Source organism: Ovis canadensis, chromosome 7 (genome assembly GCF_042477335.2).
Source record: "Ovis canadensis isolate MfBH-ARS-UI-01 breed Bighorn chromosome 7, ARS-UI_OviCan_v2, whole genome shotgun sequence".
In the NCBI taxonomy this organism is placed as follows: Eukaryota; Metazoa; Chordata; class Mammalia; order Artiodactyla; family Bovidae; genus Ovis; species Ovis canadensis.
In genome coordinates this window covers 75296464-75318667 of record NC_091251.1, presented here as the reverse complement: position 1 = coordinate 75318667, position 22204 = coordinate 75296464, and the positions used below count along the sequence as shown (strand labels likewise).

At 38.2% G+C, this 22204-nt stretch overlaps 1 protein-coding gene across 1 annotated transcript; it reads left to right on the top strand.

Annotated features, from left to right (window-relative positions):
- The first annotated feature begins 3387 nt into the window (after positions 1–3387).
- On the top strand, positions 3388–18896 carry BLOC1S6 (biogenesis of lysosomal organelles complex 1 subunit 6). Its single transcript, XM_069596653.1, has 5 exons — positions 3388–3594; positions 7659–7800; positions 13130–13217; positions 15163–15249; positions 15898–18896. The coding sequence occupies exons 1-5, from the start codon at positions 3513–3515 to the stop codon at positions 16015–16017; spliced, it is 519 nt and encodes a 172-aa protein (XP_069452754.1). The 5' UTR covers positions 3388–3512; the 3' UTR covers positions 16018–18896.
- Positions 18897–22204: the final 3308 nt, after the last annotated feature.

Below are 22204 nucleotides of genomic sequence, written 5' to 3'. Positions count from 1 at the left end.
TTAGCATCTGGTAAGGAGCTAATACTGACAATCAACTAAGGTTACCAAGATTTATTAAGTGCCATCTCATGTAATTCAGAATTTGGAGATTACAGATCTTGGAATCTGTATCAATTCTGGAGAATCAATACTTCATTCAGTAAATATTCATTTAGAACTTATTTGGTGCTCTGTGAATGAGTTTCTGTTTGGAGTTTGCAATCTGATACAGGAAGTCAACAGAAGCAACTAACACAAGAATGGATTAAGTGCTAAATAGCAGGAGGATGCTTTGTAGTTGGGAAAACGTTACTACTGTAATTCCTGAAAGCAGAGTTGAAAGGGGAAGAGGAATTGTGAATGATTTTACAGTAGTTATTATTTTGGCCAAGCCTTGAACGATGAGTAAGACTTTGAAAATAATAAAATATTCTATGCATGAAAGGGCATAGTTTTGGGGAGTATGCTCAGATGAAACAAAGGATGTTTGAAAGACAGTGCATTAATTTATTATTCCTATTCCTATTATTTTCCAAATGTTATTATTAACAAATAACCACAAACTTAAGGCAATACAAATTTATGTATTATCTTAGAGTTCTGTAGGTGAGCACTCCAATACAGATCCCACTGGGGTAAAACTGAGACATAGCTGAGTTCCATTCTAGAGGCTCTAGTGGTGAATCCACTTCCTTGTATTTTCCAGCTTCTAGAGGTCACCACAATTCTGGCCAGTAGCGCTCATCCTTTACTTTCGAAGCCAACATTGCATCTTTCTAGTCATTCTTCATGGTCACATCTCTTCCCTGACTCTATTCTTCTGCCCGCCTTTTCCAGGATTGAAGGCCCCTGTGATTACCTTAGGTCCACTCAATAATCCCGGGTAATCCATTTTACATTCGTTGGGACTAGCAACCTTAATTATGCTTTTGTAGTGAAACAACATATTCACAAGTTCTGGGGATGAAGTCTGTGGACATCTTTGGTGAGGGCATTGTTCTGCTTACCACAGGTAGTAAGGAGCACCTAATCTTGAGAGGAGAGAAGGCTAAAAGAGGAAGGGGTGTGAATGCACCGATAAGGTAATTGGGAAGCAAGTTTCTGAGGCTTGATATAAATTCTCATTTTTTTGGAAAACAGATTTGCCTGTTGAATATAAAATTGTTTGGACAGGCAATTTTGGCGTGCAACAAAGCAGAAGATATTAAGAAGAGGTGGCAAGAATACACAGAAGAACTGTACAAAAAAGATCTTCACAACCAAGATAATCACAATGGCATGATCACTCACCTAGAGCCAGACGTCCTGGAATGTGAAGTCAAGTGGGCCTTAGAAAGCATCACTACGGACAAAGCTAGTGGAGGTGATGGCATTCCAGTTGAGGTATTTCAGATCCTGAAAGATGATGCTGTGAAAGTGCTGCATTCAATATGCCAGCAAGTTTGGAAAACTCAGCAGTGGCCACGGGACTGGAAAAGCTCAGTTTTCATTCCAATCCCAAGGAAAGGCAATGCCAAAGAATGCTCAAACTACCACACAATTGCACTCATCTCACACACTAGTAAAGTAATGCTCAAAATTCTCCAAGACAGGCTTCAGCAATACGTGAACCGTGAACTTCCAGATGTTCAAGCTGGTTTTAGAAAAGGCAGAGGAACCAGGGATCAAATTGCCAACATCTGCTGGATCATGGAAAAAGCAAGAGAGTTCCAGAAAAACATCTATTTCTGCTTTATCGACTATGCCGAAGCCTTTGACTGTGTGGATCACAATAAACTGTGGACAATTCTGAAAGAGATGGGAATACCAGACCACCTGACCTGCCTCCTGAGAAATCTGTATGCAGGTCAGGAAGCAACAGTTAGAACTGGACATGGAACAACAGACTGGTTCCAAATAGAAAAAGGAGTACATCAAGGCTGTATATTGTCATCCTGCTTATTTAACTTCTATGCAGAGTATATCATGAGAAATGCTGGGCTGGAAGAAGCACAAGCTGGAATCAAGATTGCCGGGAAAAATATCAATAACCTCAGATATGCAGATGATACCATGCTTATGGCAGAAAGTGAAGACGAACTAAAAAGCCTCATGATGAAAGTGAAAGAGGAGAGTGAAAAAGTTGGCTTAAAGCTCAACATGCAGAAAATGAAGATCATGGCATCCGGTCCCATCACTTCATGGGAAATAGGTGGGGAAACAGTGTCAGACTTTATTTTTTTGGGCTCCAAAATCACTGCAGATGGTGACTGCAGCCATGAAATTAAAAGACGCTTACTCCTTGGAAGAAAAGTTATGACCAACCTAGATAGCATATTGAAAAACAGAGACATCACTTTGCCAACAAAAGTCTGTCTAGTCAAGGCTATGGTTTTTCCAGTGGTCATGTATGGATGTGAGAGTTGGACTGTGAAGAAAGCTGAGTGCCAAAGAATTGATGCTTTTGAACTGTGGTGTTGGAGAAGACTCTTGAGAGTCCCTTGGACTGCAAGGAGATCCAGCCAGTCCATTCTGAAGGAGATCAGCCCTGGGATTTCTTTGGAAGGAATGATGCTAAAGGGGAAACTCCAGTACTTTGGCCACCTCACGAGAAGAGTTGACTTATTGGAAAAGACTCTGATGCTGGGAGGGATTGGGGGCAGGAGAAGGGGACGACTGAGGATGAGATGGCTGGATGGCATCACCCACTCGATGGACGTGAGTTTGAGTGAACTCCGGGAGATGATGAACAGGGAGGCCTGGCGTGCTGCGATTCATGGGGTCACAAAGAGTTGGACACGACTGAGCGACTGAACTGAGCTGAACTGATTACAGTTTAAGTGAGCAGGTCTAAACTAAGCAGGTATCATTTTATTGGTCTGAGGCAGCTTCTGCCCATTTCTAATTGTTTTTCATAAAAATTCATGACATCATCCCATAGGATCTCAGTAAGTGCAGTTTATGGTAATTTGGCTGAATTTGCTCAGTAGATATTAATAGATGCTGCAAGCCAGGCCTTACATCGTTCACCTACAATCAACAAGAGGAGAGATGAATCTTGACAAACTCCTAGTTAGCAAGGCTGACGAGAGCTAAACGTGAATTTATAATGGGTTCAAACTGCAGTCCTTAAGGTATTTCCTTAATAAGGATACAAAACTGAAAAGCTGCACCTGGCCTACTGATCAAAGTCCGACTGCTGGCCCAGGCTCAACACAGCGCGAGCCCAACCTAGCCGCTTTCAGACACTGTCTCTTTCATCCCGCCCGCCGACCACCAGAGTCGGGGACTCGCGCCCCACGACTCCCATAGACTCCCAGTCCCCACCCCACTAGCACTTCAGCTTGAACTCCTAAAAGCGCCGGGCGGGGGAGAGAAAAAAGGGTGTGGGAAAGGCCCGCAGTCACGTGCCCCGAGCCGGCCATCTTCCGCTTTCGTCACTTCCTGGTGCGACCGTCGCTTCTGTCCGGGTGGGCTCTGGGCGCATTCGGTGCATCCTCACTGCGTCTGACAGTCTGTGCAACTGCCCCTTCCCTGTTCCCAGCGGGAGGGACATGAGTGTCCCTGGGCCGCCTTCCCCGGACGGGGTCCTGGCAGGGCCACCCGAAGTCCTGGAGGCCGGGGACCTGACGCCAGGTAAGTGCTATTGGGCCGGGCGGGCAGTCTGACCCAAGTGGGTGGTTCTCCGGGCTGCCCAGCTGGAGTAAGTTGCTTTCAGCAGCTGCTGACCCGAGACTGGCCGCGGGGCGGAATAAGGGAACCTTGCCCTGCCGGCCTTCCTACCCAGAGGAGGGGGCGGGAAACGAGATCTGGGGGTGGAGGGAGGGGTGGGAAAAAACGGCGTTTGGGGTGCTGTTCGTGGGGGTTGAAAGAGAAGCCATTCTGAATCTGCTTATTGACTGCAGCACACTATTGGCTATTTGTTACAAGTTAGTGGTTGAAGATGGATTTGCCAGGATGATTGGTTTGTTATTCAGAGAGCTGAGGTATCCGGTATTACTGACCACTCACTCATGAAATGCTTGTCTTGCTTGTTGACCTTATTGCATCCCTGTTCCATTCAGCAGTCTTTCTCAACCCGAATTCAACCTGAATGGCCTAAGGCATCTACTGAATGTAATGAATCGACTTGTTCTGCATCCATAGTGGTACTGCCTATGCGTATGTACTATCCTTGGGAGAATTGAGAAACAGTTTGTGTGTTCTGTGGTTCAGATGAGGAACCCTAGATAAGAAAGGCTGCAGGACTTTGGACGTGCCTTTACTTGTACTTCCTGTTCCAGAAACATAGAACTTACCGCGAAGCTGATAGCTCTCAGGTCTTCCTTGGTCATGCTTTTCCTCAGTGATCTCCCTCTTCACACCTTCATAAGTTGCTTCTATAAATATGACTTCCTTGTATGTAAATGCAGGTTGGGTCTCTCTGCTGCTTGCTCTTCCATCTGCTTTCTGGGTACTTTAACATGGTCATTTTGCACTAATCTTACCCTACAGCATGTACTTAAGTAAATATAGATTTCTGATCCTATTAATGGTGCCAAGTCATGATCTCTTGAAACTTTGACATTATTCTTAACTCTTTCCTCCCACCCCTGTTTATTCCAAGGGATTCTGCCCTACAATTTCCTTCTCCCTTTTGTATTTTCACCCTTTAACAATAACAGTTGTAAGGCTAGTCCAGCTCCAGTCTCTTATTATTCTTCCATCCCATCTATCACACTGTCACATCACTGCCCCAAGATCTGGGTCCCATCATGTCACTTACTTGCTTGGAAACCATAAATGGCTCCTTACTAAATTAAGGGCCAAACACATTAGCTTGGCACTCAAGGGTCGTCATTGCTGGCTGCATAGTCTTAGAGCTACTATTCAGCTCACTAGTGAATCTCTCATGCTCCAGACACGCTGAACTAACCTCTCTTTCCAGAGCAGTCCTATGCTTCTTCCTTTCCTCTTGTTGTACCCCTTTTTCTCCAGTCTTAGAATTCTTCCCCATTTGGAGATAGCCCTCTGTAGGTTGTTGGTGGAAGTGTAAATTGGTGCCATCTCATAGGAAGGTAGTTTTCCAGTGTCTGTTAACAAATGCATAAACCCCTTGTCCCATTAACCTAGTTCTAAGAATTTATTCTACAGAAACAATGACATGAATATGCAAAGACAAGCACAGCTCACTGCAACATTGTTTGAAATAGCGAAAAGTGAAATAGATGGCTTATTTTCTGTAGGTGTCTTAGTCTACTTGGGCTGCTGTAACAAAATAACATAGACTGAGTGGCTTAAACAACAGACATTCATTCCTTGAAGTTCTGGAGGCTGTGAAGTCCAAGGTGTAGGTGTGAGCAAAATACATTCCTGCTGAGGACACTCTTCAGATCTTGCAGATGGCTGCCTTCTGCTGTGCCTTCACAGGGTGGAAAGAGAGAGTACTGATCTCTCTTCTTATTTTAAGGCCCGTATTCCCATCATGGGGGCCCTACACTTACACACCATCTAAACAATTATTTCCCTAAGACTCCCACCTCCAAATACCTTTACATTGGAGGTTAGGACTTCAGTGTATACATTTTGGGGGAGGACACAAACATTCAGTCCATAACAGCAGGGAACTGGTTACACAAAATATGGTAGAATTGTATTATGTTAAAAACAATGGAGTAAATTCATATATGTTGATACAGATGATACCTGAGATCCATATTTATGAGAAAAGTTACAGTATAAGCAATATTTCATTTGTGATAAAAACAGGGTTTAAGCATGAGTTTGCAAAGACAATTTCTTGAAGGCTATTTAAGAAAACTCCAGAGTGACTCTGTCTGGAGTAAGATAGCGAGAAGGCATATTTTTACTTTTCAGGTTATGCCCTGTTCTATTGTATTTTAAGTTTTTCACAATGAGTAACATTTAAAAAGAAAGAAGAAAGAAATGAAAATTCTATCCCATTCTTCAAGCTTCAACTCAAATGCCCACACCTCCTTTAGAATTGTTCCCCAATATCCCTGGTGAAAGTAATCTTTCTCACATCCAAGGGCACCTCTCACATTCTCTGATTCCCCTGTATCGAGCCCTTTCAGGGAAGGGGGCTTGCCTCATTTATTGTTGTAACCTGAGAAACTACTGCATACAGCATATGTGCAGCAAAAGTTTCTTGTCCCTGACAATAAAGCACCTTGAACTTAGGGAATAAATGTGTGTAAAAGATGAGTAACAGACTCTTCCAAATACTAACCAGAAGTCTGGGGTGGGGCGGGGGGAGGGTAGTGTCTGTGAATTAAAATGTTTATATAGCATAAGGAAGGTGTACTGGTTCTTTTTCCTTAAGGTTGAAATATTCTTATTTGTTTCTGCTTATCTGTGATCCTTTTGTTTTCTGTATTTTTTTTTAAAGAGAGTTGCTGCTGTTTGCACTATTTTGTAAAGAAGCCTTTAGCAGTGGCATGAATCATCAGATATATTTTATTAGGTTCCCATCTGATGGTACATCAATGGCAATATCTGTACATACTTTACTTTTCCCATTACATTTTTTATTTCATTTGTGGAGTGCTTCAGTTTCTAGCTAGCTCTTGTTTTAATATTGCCTTGCAACCTAGGGAAGTCCAGTTTGTTCATGTGTTTCTCAGGATCCAAATAAAAACCATGCTATTTTATTTTGATCTCTAAAAGCTAATTTTGAATATATGACAACCTGTTGTTTTTCTCAGTCTTGCCAAAATTTAAATCTGTGGTAAAAACTGTACTTGGAAAAGAGCTATAAACAATGTATTGTGGTAAATGTATTCTATACAATGACCTAATTTGATATTACAGGTTATTACCAGATTATGATTAAAGATAGGTATTTCAGAGTTTAATATTAATTTTGAAATGCTTTGGACTACAGTTTTAATAATGTGACCATTCACTTGTTTTTTTTTTTTTTTTCATTCTAGACCAGTGATTCTAAAATCTTACAATTCATTGAACCCTAGTTAGAAAATGTTTTGTATTTTTCTTGGTACGAGTAGTGATTGATGGGTATTCATGTTAGACATTTTTGAATGCCTAGCACAGTGCTTACACTGTTATTATTCAAAGGAAGAGCTGGCATCATGTCTAGATTTACACAGTGATGATTACTTTACACTATTTTCTATGATAAATTAAGATGAATCTCAAGAGAGGAGAAATTCTTAGAAAATCTCTCTCCTGCTCTCTGAAAGCTGACAAAACAACTGTCCTTTACATGTAAGTAATATATCAGGCTGTCTGCAAAATAAATGTTCATCCATTTCAGTCCATCGACTTGAAAGAAATATTTTTAGGCATTGCATTTAAAATATGTATAATTTGGAAAAGAAGAATTTCTTGCTTCCATTCAGTGATTATTCCTTCCTTTTAGGCCTCAGACTCCTTTAATAATTCATTGAAAACTCTAAATCCTCTACCCTGAAAAATATATAAACATGGAAATTGCACGTGTTAATGTTCTTTTAATCTAGACATAACCTTGTGCTAGTAACTTAAAAATATTTTTTGAGTGCTCATAGCTTAATTTATAGAGGCTTCTCAGAAAGTAAAAGTTAAAAAAAAAGATACTTATAGTATCCTGTGTGTGTACTCTGAGCTCACTGCCAGCCTCCTTCCCCCCATCCCTACTACTCTCTTATCCCTGTGTCAGTTTAAAAGTTTCCTAAATACGATCTTTTGCTCGGGGACAGGTTTAAGTGACACTTCTCCAGATGAAGGGTTAATAGAAGACTTGGCCGTAGAAGATAAGGCCGTGGAGCAGCTGGCAGAAGGCTTGCTTTCTCACTACTTGCCAGACCTGCAGAGATCGAAACAAGCTCTCCAGGAACTCACGTGAGCCGGCGAAAACCACTGACACCTCTCTCCCCTCTGGCATAGTCATAGTTCACTGTATAAGTAACGTATATACTGTATTAGGGGTATATTTTATAGCATATAATACCATAGAGTATTTCTTTATCTTTTGTGATAGCAAATGGACATGGAGTAATTAAATTACACACATACTATCCTGTGATTTAAATGTAAAAAGTGAGATGAATGCTCCTAGAGTATTCGGTGTCTTCTAAGAAGTACGCCTAAATCTTATCTAGATGCTGATTAGTTTTGGTTTCTCACCACCATTTTAAGAAAGTACTGTCTCTTGGGAATGTTGCAAATGGGTTTATGTCTATTTCTGAGTAGAGCTGCAAAATTGTCTCCATGAGAGTCACATTTGTTTTCTATTGTTGGTTCACATGAGTTGCCAGAAAGTTCTAATTACCTCTTCTTGAGATGACCCATTTCAGTCCTAGTTAATGGAATGGAGCTCTACTAGCTAACTAAAAGATTGGGGAATAAGCTAAGAGACGAACAGGATAAGGGAGAATGGAACCCATAGTGTGTGATCAGAGTGTGAGCCCAGAGTGTGATCAGTATGCAGAAATTATGCTCTGACTTTATCAGCTCCCACCCAGAAACAAATACCTGAGTTTCTAATTCCTCTTGGGTTAGGACCTCTCTGAATTGCCCACACTGGCCTATTATTTCTTTTTTGTGGTGGTCAGCTTTAAACTCGCTATGAACAGCTGCTGCACCAAGGCTTTCTCTTTGAAAACTAATCTCACAAGCCTTTATTAGGGCAAAAGGAGAGGAGTAATCAACAACGTTGTCCATTTTGTAAATAGTAACCAATGTTACAATCCTTGGGTTTGAAGATGATAAATGAGTACAAAGATGATACTGTGTTCTATTACATGTGGTACCCTACTGTAGTTAAGGGAGTTTGTAACATTCTTAGTTTTCTGCTAGTTCCAAGTGAGATATTTTTTTATTCCTTGTGTGTGTTATGTCTTGTATTTTAACACCAGTCAGTGCTTGTGGCAGAAGAGTCATAAAGATTTTGTGAGTGAGTTTGGATGATGTGTGATAGACTGAAGGAGGGTAAGCAACTCTGCAAGCAAAGCACATTAGAGAACACTTTATGTATAAAAAGCTGGGAATCAAGTAAATGGAAAGTGTAATTGGTGAGGACATTGGCTGAAATTTAGTGTTTGAATAGCCCCATTTATCTTCTTAGGCATCTGGACAATGATGATGAGGATGATAGTAATTTCAGCTACTATTTATAACAATTGAATATGATAAATAAGCAGTTAGTAAAGTTCCTAAGTGTTAAGGAAAGATAAACATTCATTATGCCAGCAAATTTGGAAAACTCAGCAGTGGCCACAGGACTGGAAAAGGTCAGTTTTCATTCCAATCCCAAAGAAAGGCAATGTCAAAGAATGCTCAAACTACTGCACAATTGCACTCATCTCCCATGCTAGCAAAGTAATGCTCAAAATTCGCCAAGCCAGGCTTCAGCGGTACGTGAACCGTGAACTTCCAGATGTTCAAGCTGGATTTAGAAAAGGCAGAGAAACCAGAGATCAAATTGCCAACATCCATTGGATCATTGAAAAAGCAAGAGAGATCCAGAAAAACATCGACTTCTGCTTCACTGACTACGCTAAAGCCTTGGACTGGGTGGATCACAACAAACTGGAAAAATCATAAAGAGATGGGAATCCCAGACCACCTGACTTGCCTCCTGAGAAATCTGTATGCCGGTCAAAAAGCAATAGTTAGAACTGGACGTGGAACAACAGACTGGTTCCCAGTCAGGAAAGGAGTACGTCAAGGCTGTATATTGTCACCTTGCTTATTTAACTTATATGCAGAGTACATCATGAGAAATGCTGGGCTGGATGAATCAAGCTGGAATCAAGATTGTTGGGAAAAATATCAATAACCTCAGATATGCAGATGACACCACCCTTATGGCATAAAGAGAAGAAGAACTAAAGAGCCTCTTGATGAAAGTGAAAGAGGAGAGTGAAAAAGTTGGCTTAAAACTCAGCATTCAGAAAACTAAGATCATGGCATCTGGTCCCATTGCTTCATGGTAAATAGATGAGGAAACAGTGGAAACAGTGTCAGACTTTATTGTTTTGGGCTCCAAAATCACCGCAGAGGATAACTACAGCCATAAAATTAAAAGACGCTTGCTCCTTGAAAGAAAAACTATGACCAACCTAGACAGCATATTAAAAAGCAGAGATACTACTTTGCTGACAAAGGTCTGTCTAGTCAAAGCTATGGTTTTTCCAGTAGTCATGTATAGATGTGAGAGTTGGATTATAAAGAAAGCTGAGCACTGAAGAACTGATGCTTTTGAACTGTGGTGTTGGAGAAGACTCTTGAGAGTCCGTTGGACTGCAAGGAGATCCAACCAGTCAATCCTAAAGGAAATCAGTCCTAAATATTCATTGGAATATTCATTGGAAACTGATGTTGAGGCTGAAACTCCAATACTTTGTCCACCTGATGTGAAGAACTAACTCATTGGAAAAGACCCTGATGCTGGGAAAGATTGAAGGTGGGAGGAGAAGAGGACGGATGACAGAGGATTGGATGGTTAGATGGCATCACTGACTTGATAGACATGAGTTTGAGTAACCTCCAGGAGTTGCTGATGGACAGGGAAGCCTGTCGTGGTGCAGTCCTTGGAGTCGCAAAGAGTTTTGCACGACTGAGCTACTGAACTGAACTGAGCTGAAGCAAACTTCAGAGAAAGAAAAAAGAAATGTATGGGTCAAGTTAAGCGCTTTCTAGACTATTCCGTTGATCAGTGTTTCTGTTCTTTCAGTAATACCATGCTATCTTGATTTTTGTAGTTTCTGTAATGAAATTTGAAATTTGGTAATGTAAGTAATATAAGTCTTCCAGTTTTATTTTTCTTCTGTATGTCTTGGCTAGTCTGGGTCTTTGGCTTTCCATGTGAATTTTAGAGTCAGTTTGTTGACATCTACAAAATAACTTGCTGGGATTTAGATTGAGATTGCATTGACCCTATGGATCAAGTTGGGAAGAATTGATATCTTAGCATGTTGAGTTTTTTATTCCATGTACTTAGAATATCTCTTCCGTATTTAGATCTCATTTATTTCTTTCATTAGAATTTAATAGTTTTTACATATAGAGCCTATATGTATTTTGTTAGATTTATACCAAAGTATATTTTATTTGACAGGGATTATTGTCAGTGGTATTGATTTTTTATTCTAATTATGCATTGCTGATATGTATGAAAGCGGCTGACTTTTGTATGTTAACTTTGTATTCTGAAACCTTGCTGTATCCATATTTTCATTCCTGATTTTCGTCTGTTGTTGATTCTTTGGGATTTTCCACAGAGGCAATCATGTTTTCTGTGAATAAAGACAGTTTTATTTCTTCCTTTCTAATTGTATGCTTTTTATTTCCTTTTCTTGTCTTTCTGCATTAGGACTTCTGATACAGTGTTGCCTAGGATTACTGAGAGTGGACTTTCTTTTCTTGCTCCTGATCTTTAGGTGGAAAGCATCTAGTTTCTTACTAGATGCTGTGGCTATTATTATTTTTTTTAAAAGATATTCTTTATCAAGTTGAGGAAGTTTCTCTCTTCCTAATTTGATGAGAATGTTTTTAATCATGAATGTATGTTGGACTTTGTCAAATGCTTTTTCTGCATCTGATGAGACCATATGGTTTTTCTTCTTTAACCAGTTGATGTGGGTTTCACTGATTGATTTTCAAATGCTGAACCAGCTTTGTGTATTTGGAATAAATCCCACTTGGCTGTGGTATATAATTCTTTTTTGTATATTGCGGGATTTGATTTGTTGGTATTTTGTTGAGGATTTTTGCATCTATGTTTTGTGAAAGATAATGGTCTATAGTTTTCCTTTCTTGTAATGTCTTTATCTGGTTTTGACTTTAGGATAATGCTGGCCTCATAGGATGAATTGGAAAGTGCCCCCTTTGCTTCCATTTCTAAAGGAGAGTGTGGAAAATTGGTATAATTTCCTCCTTAAATGTTTGATAGAAACTGTCAGTGAAGTCATCTTTCCTGGTACTTTCATTTCTGGAAAGTTGCTAATTATAAGTATAGGCCTACTTAGATGATCTGTTTCTCCTTGTGTGAGTTTTTGTAGTTTGTGTCTTTCAAGGAATTAGTCATTTCCATTCTAAGTTATCAAATTTGTGGGCATAGAGCTATGTGTAGTATTCCTTTATTATCCTTTTTAACATCCATGGGATAAGTAGCAATGACTCCCTTTCCATAAATTATGTTAGTGATTTGAGTCTTCTTTCTCTTTTTCTTTGTTAATCTAGCTGGAAGGTTATCAATTTTATCAATCTTTTTGGAAGAACCCACTTTTGGTTTCTTTCTGTTTTTATGTTTTCCAGTTGTAACACCGTGGTTTTGCTGTCCTACTTGTCTTGGATCGTTGACTTGCTGAGTTCTCCTCTCATCCATTCAGTGTTTCACCCTCTGTTGTCTCCAGTCAGAGCTGAAGGGACACTTATGACCTGTGTGGTTTGTGTGCTGAATGAGGAGATGTTACAACTGCCCTTCAGTCTCTTCATTGCTATTTCTTTTTGTCATCATTGTTTTCTGTCTAACATAGTTTTGGAAGCCCATCATGTCATACCTTTGTTTGTCTATATTAGTCTTCACAGTATTTGATTAAATGACACCCCCCCCCCACCTCCCCCAGTGTCACTTATTCCCGTGATCCTAGCATTGGTTGATCTGGAGGAGAATATCAGAGAAGTTGGTTTCTCTTCCTCAATTTTAATGAGAAATCTTAGAAATTACCTGATGTGACCTTCTTACTTTGTAAATGAATTTAGGTTCAGAAAAACTAAATTTCCAAGATCACACAACTGGTTATTATCCCTTGATACTACATTTTTTTTCCCAGCTCTAATCTAAAAATTCATGACTTCTTTTCCTTTATGGTAATGTTACAATTTTAATATATATAAAACATCAGATTTCTTGGGCAAGATAGTATAAAAAACTTTTTCAGGGATAATACAGAGTTGCTAGAAATAAGTAATAAAATAATTAAAAATGGTTTGATGTTACTAGAATCTGAAATTGAGGCCAGAATAAAAGACATATTTGGTTATCAGAATGTGGCTTTGGAATATTATTTTGAAAAAGATTATGTTAAACTAAATAAGCATTGAAAAGTCAATAAATTTCCAACTTAATCTACTTTTAACATTAACCAAGATGAATGTGATTCCTTTTACTGAACCATCACTTAAAGTATATAGAGTTTATTTTGGCTGTATGCTTTTGTTTCAGACAGAACCAAGTTGTATTATTAGACACACTGGAACAAGAAATTTCAAAATTTAAAGAATGTCATTCTATGTTGGACATTAATGCTTTGGTGAGTATGATTTGGGGGTTTCCCAGGTGGCTTAGTGGTAAAAAATCACCTGCTGATGCAGGAGCCACAGGAGATGTGGGTTCAATCCCTGTGTCAGGAGGATCCATTGGAGGAGGAATTGGCAACCCACTCCAGAATTCTTGCCTGAATAATCCTGTGGATAGAGGACCTTGATGGGTTACAGTCCATGGGATCACAAAGAGTCAGCACTTACTCTCAAGTATGATTTAGTTGACAACAGCTTAGAGACAGGTTGTTTTAGAAATAGTTTTATCCTCCCAATTTTGTACTTACGTATGTTTGAGATTTTTTTTCTTTAATTTTTAAAATTTAGAATGTGTTGTTTAACAGGAAACCTTGATTTACTTTATTGGATCTTCTATTGTCTTGAATTGTTAACTTTCAAATGTTAAACTTGTGATAGGAAATTGAACTTGTATATGAAAGTCTGGAATAGATCTGCTCATAAGTAAAGACTAATAAAGAAAAGTAAACGTAAGGAATTTTGGGGGTGCTGTTTTTCCCTTTAAGGAAGACCATCTCTCTTTATCAAGTACGTGGTTTTTAAAGTTAGCATTTATTTAATTGTATGGCATTTTTGTAATGCCATAACAAATTAATGCTGAAAGAGACTGACGGTCCTTGAGGGACCCTTTATATCTTTCAATATAAGTGGCAACAGTTGCATTTTGCCAGAAGCTTTTTAGCTTTTTGATGAGAGGAACTGATATACTTTATTTTAAGAAATGGGGAATTGACAGAAATAAGGAACTTGTGGCTACCTTTCTCTTTACCCTGAACATTAGAAATAGTGTAGTTTGCATGATTTTGTGGGCTTTCTTATATATGTCAAAAAATGGACTTTCCATTGGAAAAATGTGGCTGATTAATGTTTTCCTTTTATAACAATCAAATCAAGTCCACCTTCTCTAGTGTTAGGCAGTGACGTGTGGTTGTAAATACAAAGTCTTCTAGTAAGTGGTCCCTGATTTGTGAAGGAAGTGGGCAAAACCCACCAACTTTTGTCTTTCCCACTGAGTTCATATAGCAGCAGAGCACATATTTGTTGAATGAATTAAGGATAAATGAAAGACCCAAGCAGATGTAATACTGTTGCTTCCATCTGAAGGGGCAGAAACTAAGTCTTCCTCTTTTTCCTTCTCTCAGCCCAAGAGTGGTTTTGATTGTCATGTAGGAATTGATAATAGAAGGCCAGAAAGAGAAAGAGGGTCTGTAAGCTCTCTAGCTCATCAGACTCTGACTTGACTTGTAGCTACATTAAGGCTGCTAAGCTCGCTACTGACACATCTTTCGTTTTTGTTACCTGATCTTCTCTCTCTGTTACCTTGCTTCCTGAGAAAGAAGTGCTTTTTTCCTTCTCTCCTATCTCTGGCTGAAATGGAAAGTCTGTACATCATTCATTGGGAAGAAAAGTGTCCTTACAGAGATTGTTCTCCTTGGTCTGACTTCAGAAGCCCAAAGAACATGACCAAACTTGTCCACAGCCTTCTCAGGGCTCTTTGGCCACAGCTTGGTTTTTCCAGATGGGCAGACACAACCGTCCTGTGTACCCTGCTCGGTCTTTCCCTTGTACAGAGTGTTTTACTTTTCTTGAATGAAACTGGTACCATTGTTGGATAGTCTTACTAAAATTTCAGGATTATACTGCATGTTTTTAAGGCGAAATGTTATCTTTACAGAATATAAATGTCTATGTTTAGTAACTTTTTAATCAATCTGAACTGAATCCAGTATTCTCAAAAGCCCTACTAGTGGTTTAAATTAAATTTAAACTTTTTGAATTAAAATGTGGAGATAATTAAAGCTTCAAAAGTTTTGACTAATTTAGGAAGAATGAGCTATAACTTAGATATTGGTTTATTCATCCATTTTGATATTTCAGTCTGTTTTAAGTTGACTTTTCATTTTACTTTTCCATCTTAAGTTCACTGAAGCTAAACACTATCATGCCAAGTTGGTGAATATAAGAAAAGAGATGCTGATGCTTCATGAAAAGACATCAAAGTTAAAAGTGAGTTGAAAATTCTTTTTACAGTCTTTACAGAAGTAGAGGATTGTCTCTTTTTCTTCAGAATTCATTTTCTGACTTTTTATATATTCATATACAATCACATACTTAATTCATGGTACATTAGTTTCTTTTAAAACACATTCTTATGAACCCCACTGGGTTTTTCTACTAATAACTGGTCTGGTGGGCTCACATTCTCTGAATATGTCACTGTAATTGTCATTCGTAGGAGTTTTGAGTAACAAACTTTTTGTATCAAGGAGACTTTAAATTACCCAGAACATTAAAAATTGTGAATCACTATATTGTATACCTATAACTTATATTGTACGGCAACTATACTTCAATAAAAAAATTGCCCAGGACAAATTTTAAAGTTAAATATGAAATTTATTACTATATAAAAGCACCATTACTTAAATTTTTTTTTAATTTTTAAAGGTTATTTTCCATTTTCAGTTGTTACTAAATATTGGCTATATTCCCCCTGTTGTACAGCACATCTTTGAGCCTGTCTCACACCTAGTCATTCGTACCTCCCAGTTGCATCTGCCCATAACCACTAGCACTACTGCTTTTAAACTAGGCCATAACCTATAAGCCTTTTGTTCTCTTGGCTTTTAATTTTTTTTTTTTTTTTTGACTTAGAAAAGAGCACTTAAACTACAGCAAAAGAGGCAAAAAGAAGAGTTGGAAAGGGAGCAGCAACGAGAGAAGGAATTTGAAAGAGAAAAGCAGTTAACTGCCAAACCAGCTAAAAGGACGTGAGAAGTCAGATGTTGGTATCCTTCCTTTTCCTGTTCCTGTTCTGGATTTAAGATGATCCGGTGTAGACTTAATGTTAAGGTAGTGCCTTATACCACTGTGCTCTGTTTTGAAATCCTTTTCCAGGAGTGCTGTCTCTCTTCATTTCAGCCATTCAAGAAGCTTAAAAGACATAATGTCGCCTGGTTTGGATATTTGTATAATTTTTCAACTTTGTTTTGCTTATTTTTTAAATTCATTATTTTGGCCTTAGGTCATTTATAAACCAAAAAAATGGTTTGATTGTTTTAATAGTCTAGACTCTTTAAGTGGTTAAAATTTATTATGCATTGTTTAGCTTCTTAAAAACTGTGGATTTGAAAGTTTCAGTTTCTTATTTTATGAAATGATTTGCCTTTCTGACAATACAATACTGGGTTTTGGCAGTTGCCTTTTCATTGTTTGGTTAAGAAATGCCAACTGTTTAATCACATATGCCACTGGAAAAGAGGTGGTATAAGCCTTTGTGAAGAATGTGATAGAAAAGTATATACACAGGAAATATTAGCATCTTAGACATAGGATAGGTGAACAAGATGCCATAGAGGTTCCACTGACCATATACTTTTATCTGCTTCCTAGCTTTGTTGTTGCTGTTTAGTTCTTACGCAGTTCTTGGGTTCAAAGTAGATTATATCTGTTCCTAAAATTGGGTGAAGGTGGTGTAGCTTTCACACAAATGCACTTAAATATTCATAATTTTTAGTCATCACACTCTGTGAGATATACAGTTGTGAAGTTGATAAGATAATGAACTTGACTTTCCAAGGGGAAAGTGTTACTGTTATTTCCAGCTATCCTCTGATTTGCTGTGTGGCCTTACATGTGTACTTTTTTGTGGTTAAAAAAAAAAATTCTCAAAGTAGAATTATACATGGCAACTATCCATTTTACAGATAATGACAAAAGTGGTGGAAAACTAGTAAATAGCTTCTTCACAAAGGAGGCAGCATGATATCCTTAGTGTTTTCTAGATCCCCCCCCCCCAGTATTAAATGTAGATATTTATTATGTGAGGGAAATATTATGAAGTTTCATTATTTTAAATTGAGCATGTATTGTCCACTTTTTTAGTATTATTTAATATCCAAATGATGTCCAATCTCTGTTACACACAGACTGTACAGAGTAGGTTAGGTTACAGATTATGATTAGAATGTGTGTCTCTCATAAACTACATTACATTTGGTGGGCTGGAAGCACTACCCCTGATCACATCCCAGGATGGAGAAAGCATTTAGATTTACGTTAAGTGCTAAGAACCAGTCTGTTTAAAGATTTTTCCTTCTTTAGTGAGTGAATTATGATCTCACAGTTCACTTGACTTTGACCTTATGTGTAAGAGTAGAAATATATTTTATTTTTAAAGGCTGTGTGTTACCCTCAAAACACTAGTTAAAACTACAGGGGTGGCAGGATCATGAGTACTGGCAGAATGACGCCACCTAAACTGCTGAATATGCTCATTTGCAACCTGACAAAGTCCGTGCATTGTTTCTTAAGAGTGGTTTGTGGCCCACCTGCAAAGATTATTTGAAATACTGGTTCTTGGACACCATTCTCAAACTGCTGAAGCAAATCTGTTTGTTTTGCTTTTTTTTTTTTTTCCTGTTTTTTAAAAAAGTTTTGTCAAGTGACTCAGATGTACTTTATAAGTTGAGAACCACTAGTCTGGTGATCCAGGTCAGAGTCTTCCAATCTAGGCTGCATATTATCACCTGGAAGCTAAAAAAAAAAAAAAAGTTTCTGAAAGATTTTTACTCATTAGTTCTTAGATAGGGCCCATGCATATTTTAAGGACCCTCCTAGATATAAGCCTGATTCAAGGAACCACTGGTTGAGACTTTGTAGTGATTTAGATTTATAAGGAATAAAATAATGTGAAAGCTACCCAGTAACTCTTGGGATTACTCTTATGAATAAATTCTTAAACTACTGCTTTTGATACGAAGTCAGATTTAAGACTGAAATAAATATGAAATAGGTATAGAATTCTGGTAAATTGAATTTTTGTGATCTATTTTAAAGCAGATCATGTTTATTGAATGAATGGCAAGATACATGTATTTTTAGAAATGTGTTTCCATTTTGAAGATTTCTTAAAATGTTGAGAATATGTATTGGCATCCCCTATTTTGGGGGCTTCCCAGGTGAAGCAGCAGTAAAGAACCCGCTTGCCAATGCAGAAGACTTTTGTAAGAGACTTGGGTTTGATCCCTGGTTTGGGAAGTTTCCCTGGAGAAGGAAATGGCAACCCACTCTGGTATTCTTGCCTGGAAAATGCCATGGACAGAGGAGCCTGGTGAGCCCCAGTCCATGGGGTTTTAAAGAGTCTGACACTACTGAGCAACTGAGCACGCACCACTATTTTTAGGTCAATTGTAAAACAGAAGTACTGTTACCTTGGTAATTAAAATCTAAAACTTTTAGCTGTATTTCAGTAGCATACACACATATCTTACTGACTAAAACTGAGCAGAACCCTTAAATTAGTCTTGCTGTTTTTTGTACAAAATAATGAATTGGTACTTGAGTTGAAAAAAATTGCCTTTGGTATTTTGTTTGGAAAAAACTGCCTTTGTTTTGATTATGTTTGTATATGTTTCAGTACGTATATCATATACATACTAAAGTGATGGGAGTTAATCTTGTATTTACTTTGCAGGAAATATCATGTAAATATGCAGACTTTGAATGTAGTATGGATTGTGTCTGCAGTGAGCTTTTTGGTGGGTACAGTTTATATGTGCCAATTATATACCCTCATATACTTGCCTGATTTTGAGCTTGTAAAAATGAGAACTCGTTTTTACACATTTAATAAAGGAAAAAAGGTCTGTGAATTATCCAGTATCATCTGTCAAGCACTGGTGTGCACACAGCCCTGTGTGCTTTATGTACTTTATTCAGACATTCTGTTCCTTTGCTTTCCTCTGCTGTCATCTTCCTCTCAGTGTTCTCTGTAGGTGTGTCACAGAATGACTGGTCTGCTCATGAGATCCTTTTCAACAAGGTGATGGCAAGTGTTACGAAAAGATTCTAGCTGAAACAACCCAACTTTATAAAATTCTTCACTATTTGAGAATAAGTTATACTTTCAGTGGTTTGGTAAAAAGTGCTTCATGAAGACCATACATAGCCTATGGAAACTCCAACTATAATAGAATATTTTAGGTCAAGTTTTTTATTTTTTTAAGGTGGTAGTCCTTGGGCATCTGGAGGAGGGACTTCTGTCAATGGCTTTTGAAAGAGACATGAACTCTCATAAATTTCTCACAGAGATTTGTATATATGAGTTTCTCAGGATTGAGTCTACAGATTTCATTAGATTCTTTTACAAATAAATTATATATATATATATATATATATATATATATATATATATATATATATATATATGGTTTCCTCTAAAGCAGTGATTTTTAATCATTAACATTCAGACCTCACTGTGCACATATTTTAAAAAGTAGTTTCTAGGCTTCCCTTTTGAAGGAAGATGGTTCCTATTTTATATATTTGCTGAGAAATTATGCTTGTACAGGTGACTCAGACATTTAAGATTTGTTCTAGTTTAGCTCTGCTTGCATGTATGAGGCCAGGTGCCATCTAGTCTTCAGGTTAACATTTGAGTGAAACTATTCAGTGGGTTTGTTTTCAGAGCCACTAAGAGAGTTTAAGGGAGTAGTCAAGGGAGATGGTTCTAATGACTAGTTTAAAAAGCACTTAAATGGGGAGGGAGGTGGGAGGGGGGGTTCATGTTTGGGAACTCATGTACACCCGTGGTGGATTCAAGTCAGTGTATGGCAAAACCAATACAGTAGTGTAAAGTAAAATAAAGTAAAAATAAAAATTAAAAAAAAATAAATAAAAAGCACTTAAAGCAAAAATTCCAAAGAAATACAGTGTGAAGGAAGGGCAGTCAAAGAGAAGATAAGTAAAATTTGGAGTTGGTTGAGTATGGTAGTTGAGTAAGAGAAAAGGAAAGGCTAAGACTGAAATAGAAGGAAACAGTGATGTATCTTTTGTGTACCCTGAAATAAGGGAGGCTTATAGGCATGTGAAGAAGAAGAATAATATTCACGTGTTTTAGATTAACATCTCTCCCTCCTGTCCCTTCATCTTAAACTGAAGAAAAGGTTGTAGCTAGCTGTTCAATCTGGTGTAGATCATGCATATTCCCAAAGTGCTTCAGGAGGCCTGCAAGGTTCAAATCTGGGTAAGTGTACATAGGTGCTGCTCACTTCCATTCCAGGTTTGACTTTTATTAGGACTTTGAAAAGGAGAGTCAAAAAGCATATAGAACTTGGTACAAGGGAATAAAAATAAAATCTTAAAATCTGCTGATTTATATTTTAGTCTCATCTAGAAAATACCTTCACAGCAACATCTAGACTGGTATTTGTCCAAATAACTATATAACATGATCTAGCCAAGTTACCGGGGCTTTCCTGGTTGCTCAGATGGTAAAGCATCTGCCTGCAATGTGGGAGACCCGTGTTTGATCCCTGGGTTGGGAAGATCCCCTGGAGAAGGAAATGGCAACCCACTCCTGTACTTTTGCCTGGAAAATCCTGTAGATGGAGGAGCCTGGTAGGCTACAGTCCATGGGGTTGCAAAGAGTCAGACACGACTGAGCCTAGTTACCACGTAAAATTAGCCATCACAGTTGAGACTGAATTGAATCTAATAGGAGAGAGAAACAGATACTTAAAATGGCTATAATAAAAACCTGTATTACATAAATGCCAAATAGGGAATATTAAAAAGATTAAGTTCCTGAGATTGTAACATGGCTTAGGAGCTGGTAATCCTTGGATAATCCAAGGCATTGCTTCTATTCCTGATTACATACTCTGTTAGATTTAAAAAGATAGGCAGTCCCAAGCTCTTGGGAATAAAATGCGCTCAGAGATAATGTGTGTACTGGACTGTAGAAGAATAGATGCCACATCCATTGTAGCATTATTCCTTCTGTATTAACTAGGGGTCTGCTCAGTTTTCTTAAAAATGGCTTCAAACAAGAGGTAAATAGTTTTAGAAAAGACTCAACAGATGAACACACCTTAGACTTGAAACCCGATGAAACACAGAAGGGACACTGCTGCCATCTTGTGGTACCCTGCTCCCCTAGTCTACGAATTCTGTATTGTCTCAACCAGTTTGATGAAGTTTGGCCTAAGCATTTTCAACTATAGTTTTTTTGTAAGTCAAGATTTCCTATATGATCTGAATTTTTGTTTAAGCAGTGAGATGTTTGAAAGTGATCTGTGAAATATTTGATAAGGTTTAAAATTACATTCTTCTAACTTTTTGAATCTTTAGTTTGATGTTAGGCTTGAAGTTTCTTTCTTTCTTTCTTTCTTTTTTTCTTTCTCCAATCATATAATCTGTCATTAGCCACCATGCTTGGAATCCTGGTCTAAGAAAAGCATTCTAGGCCAAAAATAGATCTGGTTGTGGGCAAAGGTCCCAAGAGTTCTGTGCTTTGATTCACCTGACTCTTCCCCTTGGTCCTGGCCCAAGGGCAACCAACCTATGGGCTCAGTAGTGGAAAAATTAGTCTGGCAGTAAAAACTGCCTAGATGGGGACATAGAGAATCTCTTTGGCTTAGTCAGTTACTGTCTTGGGAATATGTAGATCAGAGTACTCACTTTTAGTACTTGAAGGAGAAATGAGAAGATACATGGAAACAGAACAGCTGAGTGTTACGGGAGTGAGGGGAGGAGTAGGGATCCATGAATTTCTGCTTCTGAAATGGGACAAGGTCCTAGGCCCCTCAAAATGTCCTGGATCCTGAGAGCTATTTTCCTGTAAAGGCTTTGTGCGACCTGGGTGCTGGGTTTTTCTTAGCTTCCTATGGGCTTTGATTACTGGGCTAAGATTGCTATTTTCCACAGATATTTTACAGTACCACCCTTCCGTTCCCTACTTCCCTTATTTATGAGACAACCTTAACAGTTCTCTATTTATTACAACTTTAAGCATCTAACATTGTCATTGTCTCCTGCTCTAGCATATTATATTTTTCAAATATACATTATCTAGTTTAATAAGGAACTCCGGCTTCCCAGGTGGTGCAGTGATAAAGAATCCACCTGCCAATGCAGGAGAGGCAAGAGACTTGGTTTCAATCCCTGGGTCAGGAAGATT

Bases quoted from the DNA above. Each gene is read 5' to 3' on its own strand.
- BLOC1S6 (XM_069596653.1), top strand. From the start codon at position 3,513: ATGAGTGTCCCTGGGCCGCCTTCCCCGGACGGGGTCCTGGCAGGGCCA. The intron at 3,595-7,658 runs GTAAGTGCTATT...GCTCGGGGACAG, and splicing joins GGCCGGGGACCTGACGCCAG to GTTTAAGTGACACTTCTCCA. The intron at 15,250-15,897 runs GTGAGTTGAAAA...TTTTTGACTTAG, and splicing joins AAAAGACATCAAAGTTAAAA to AAAAGAGCACTTAAACTACA.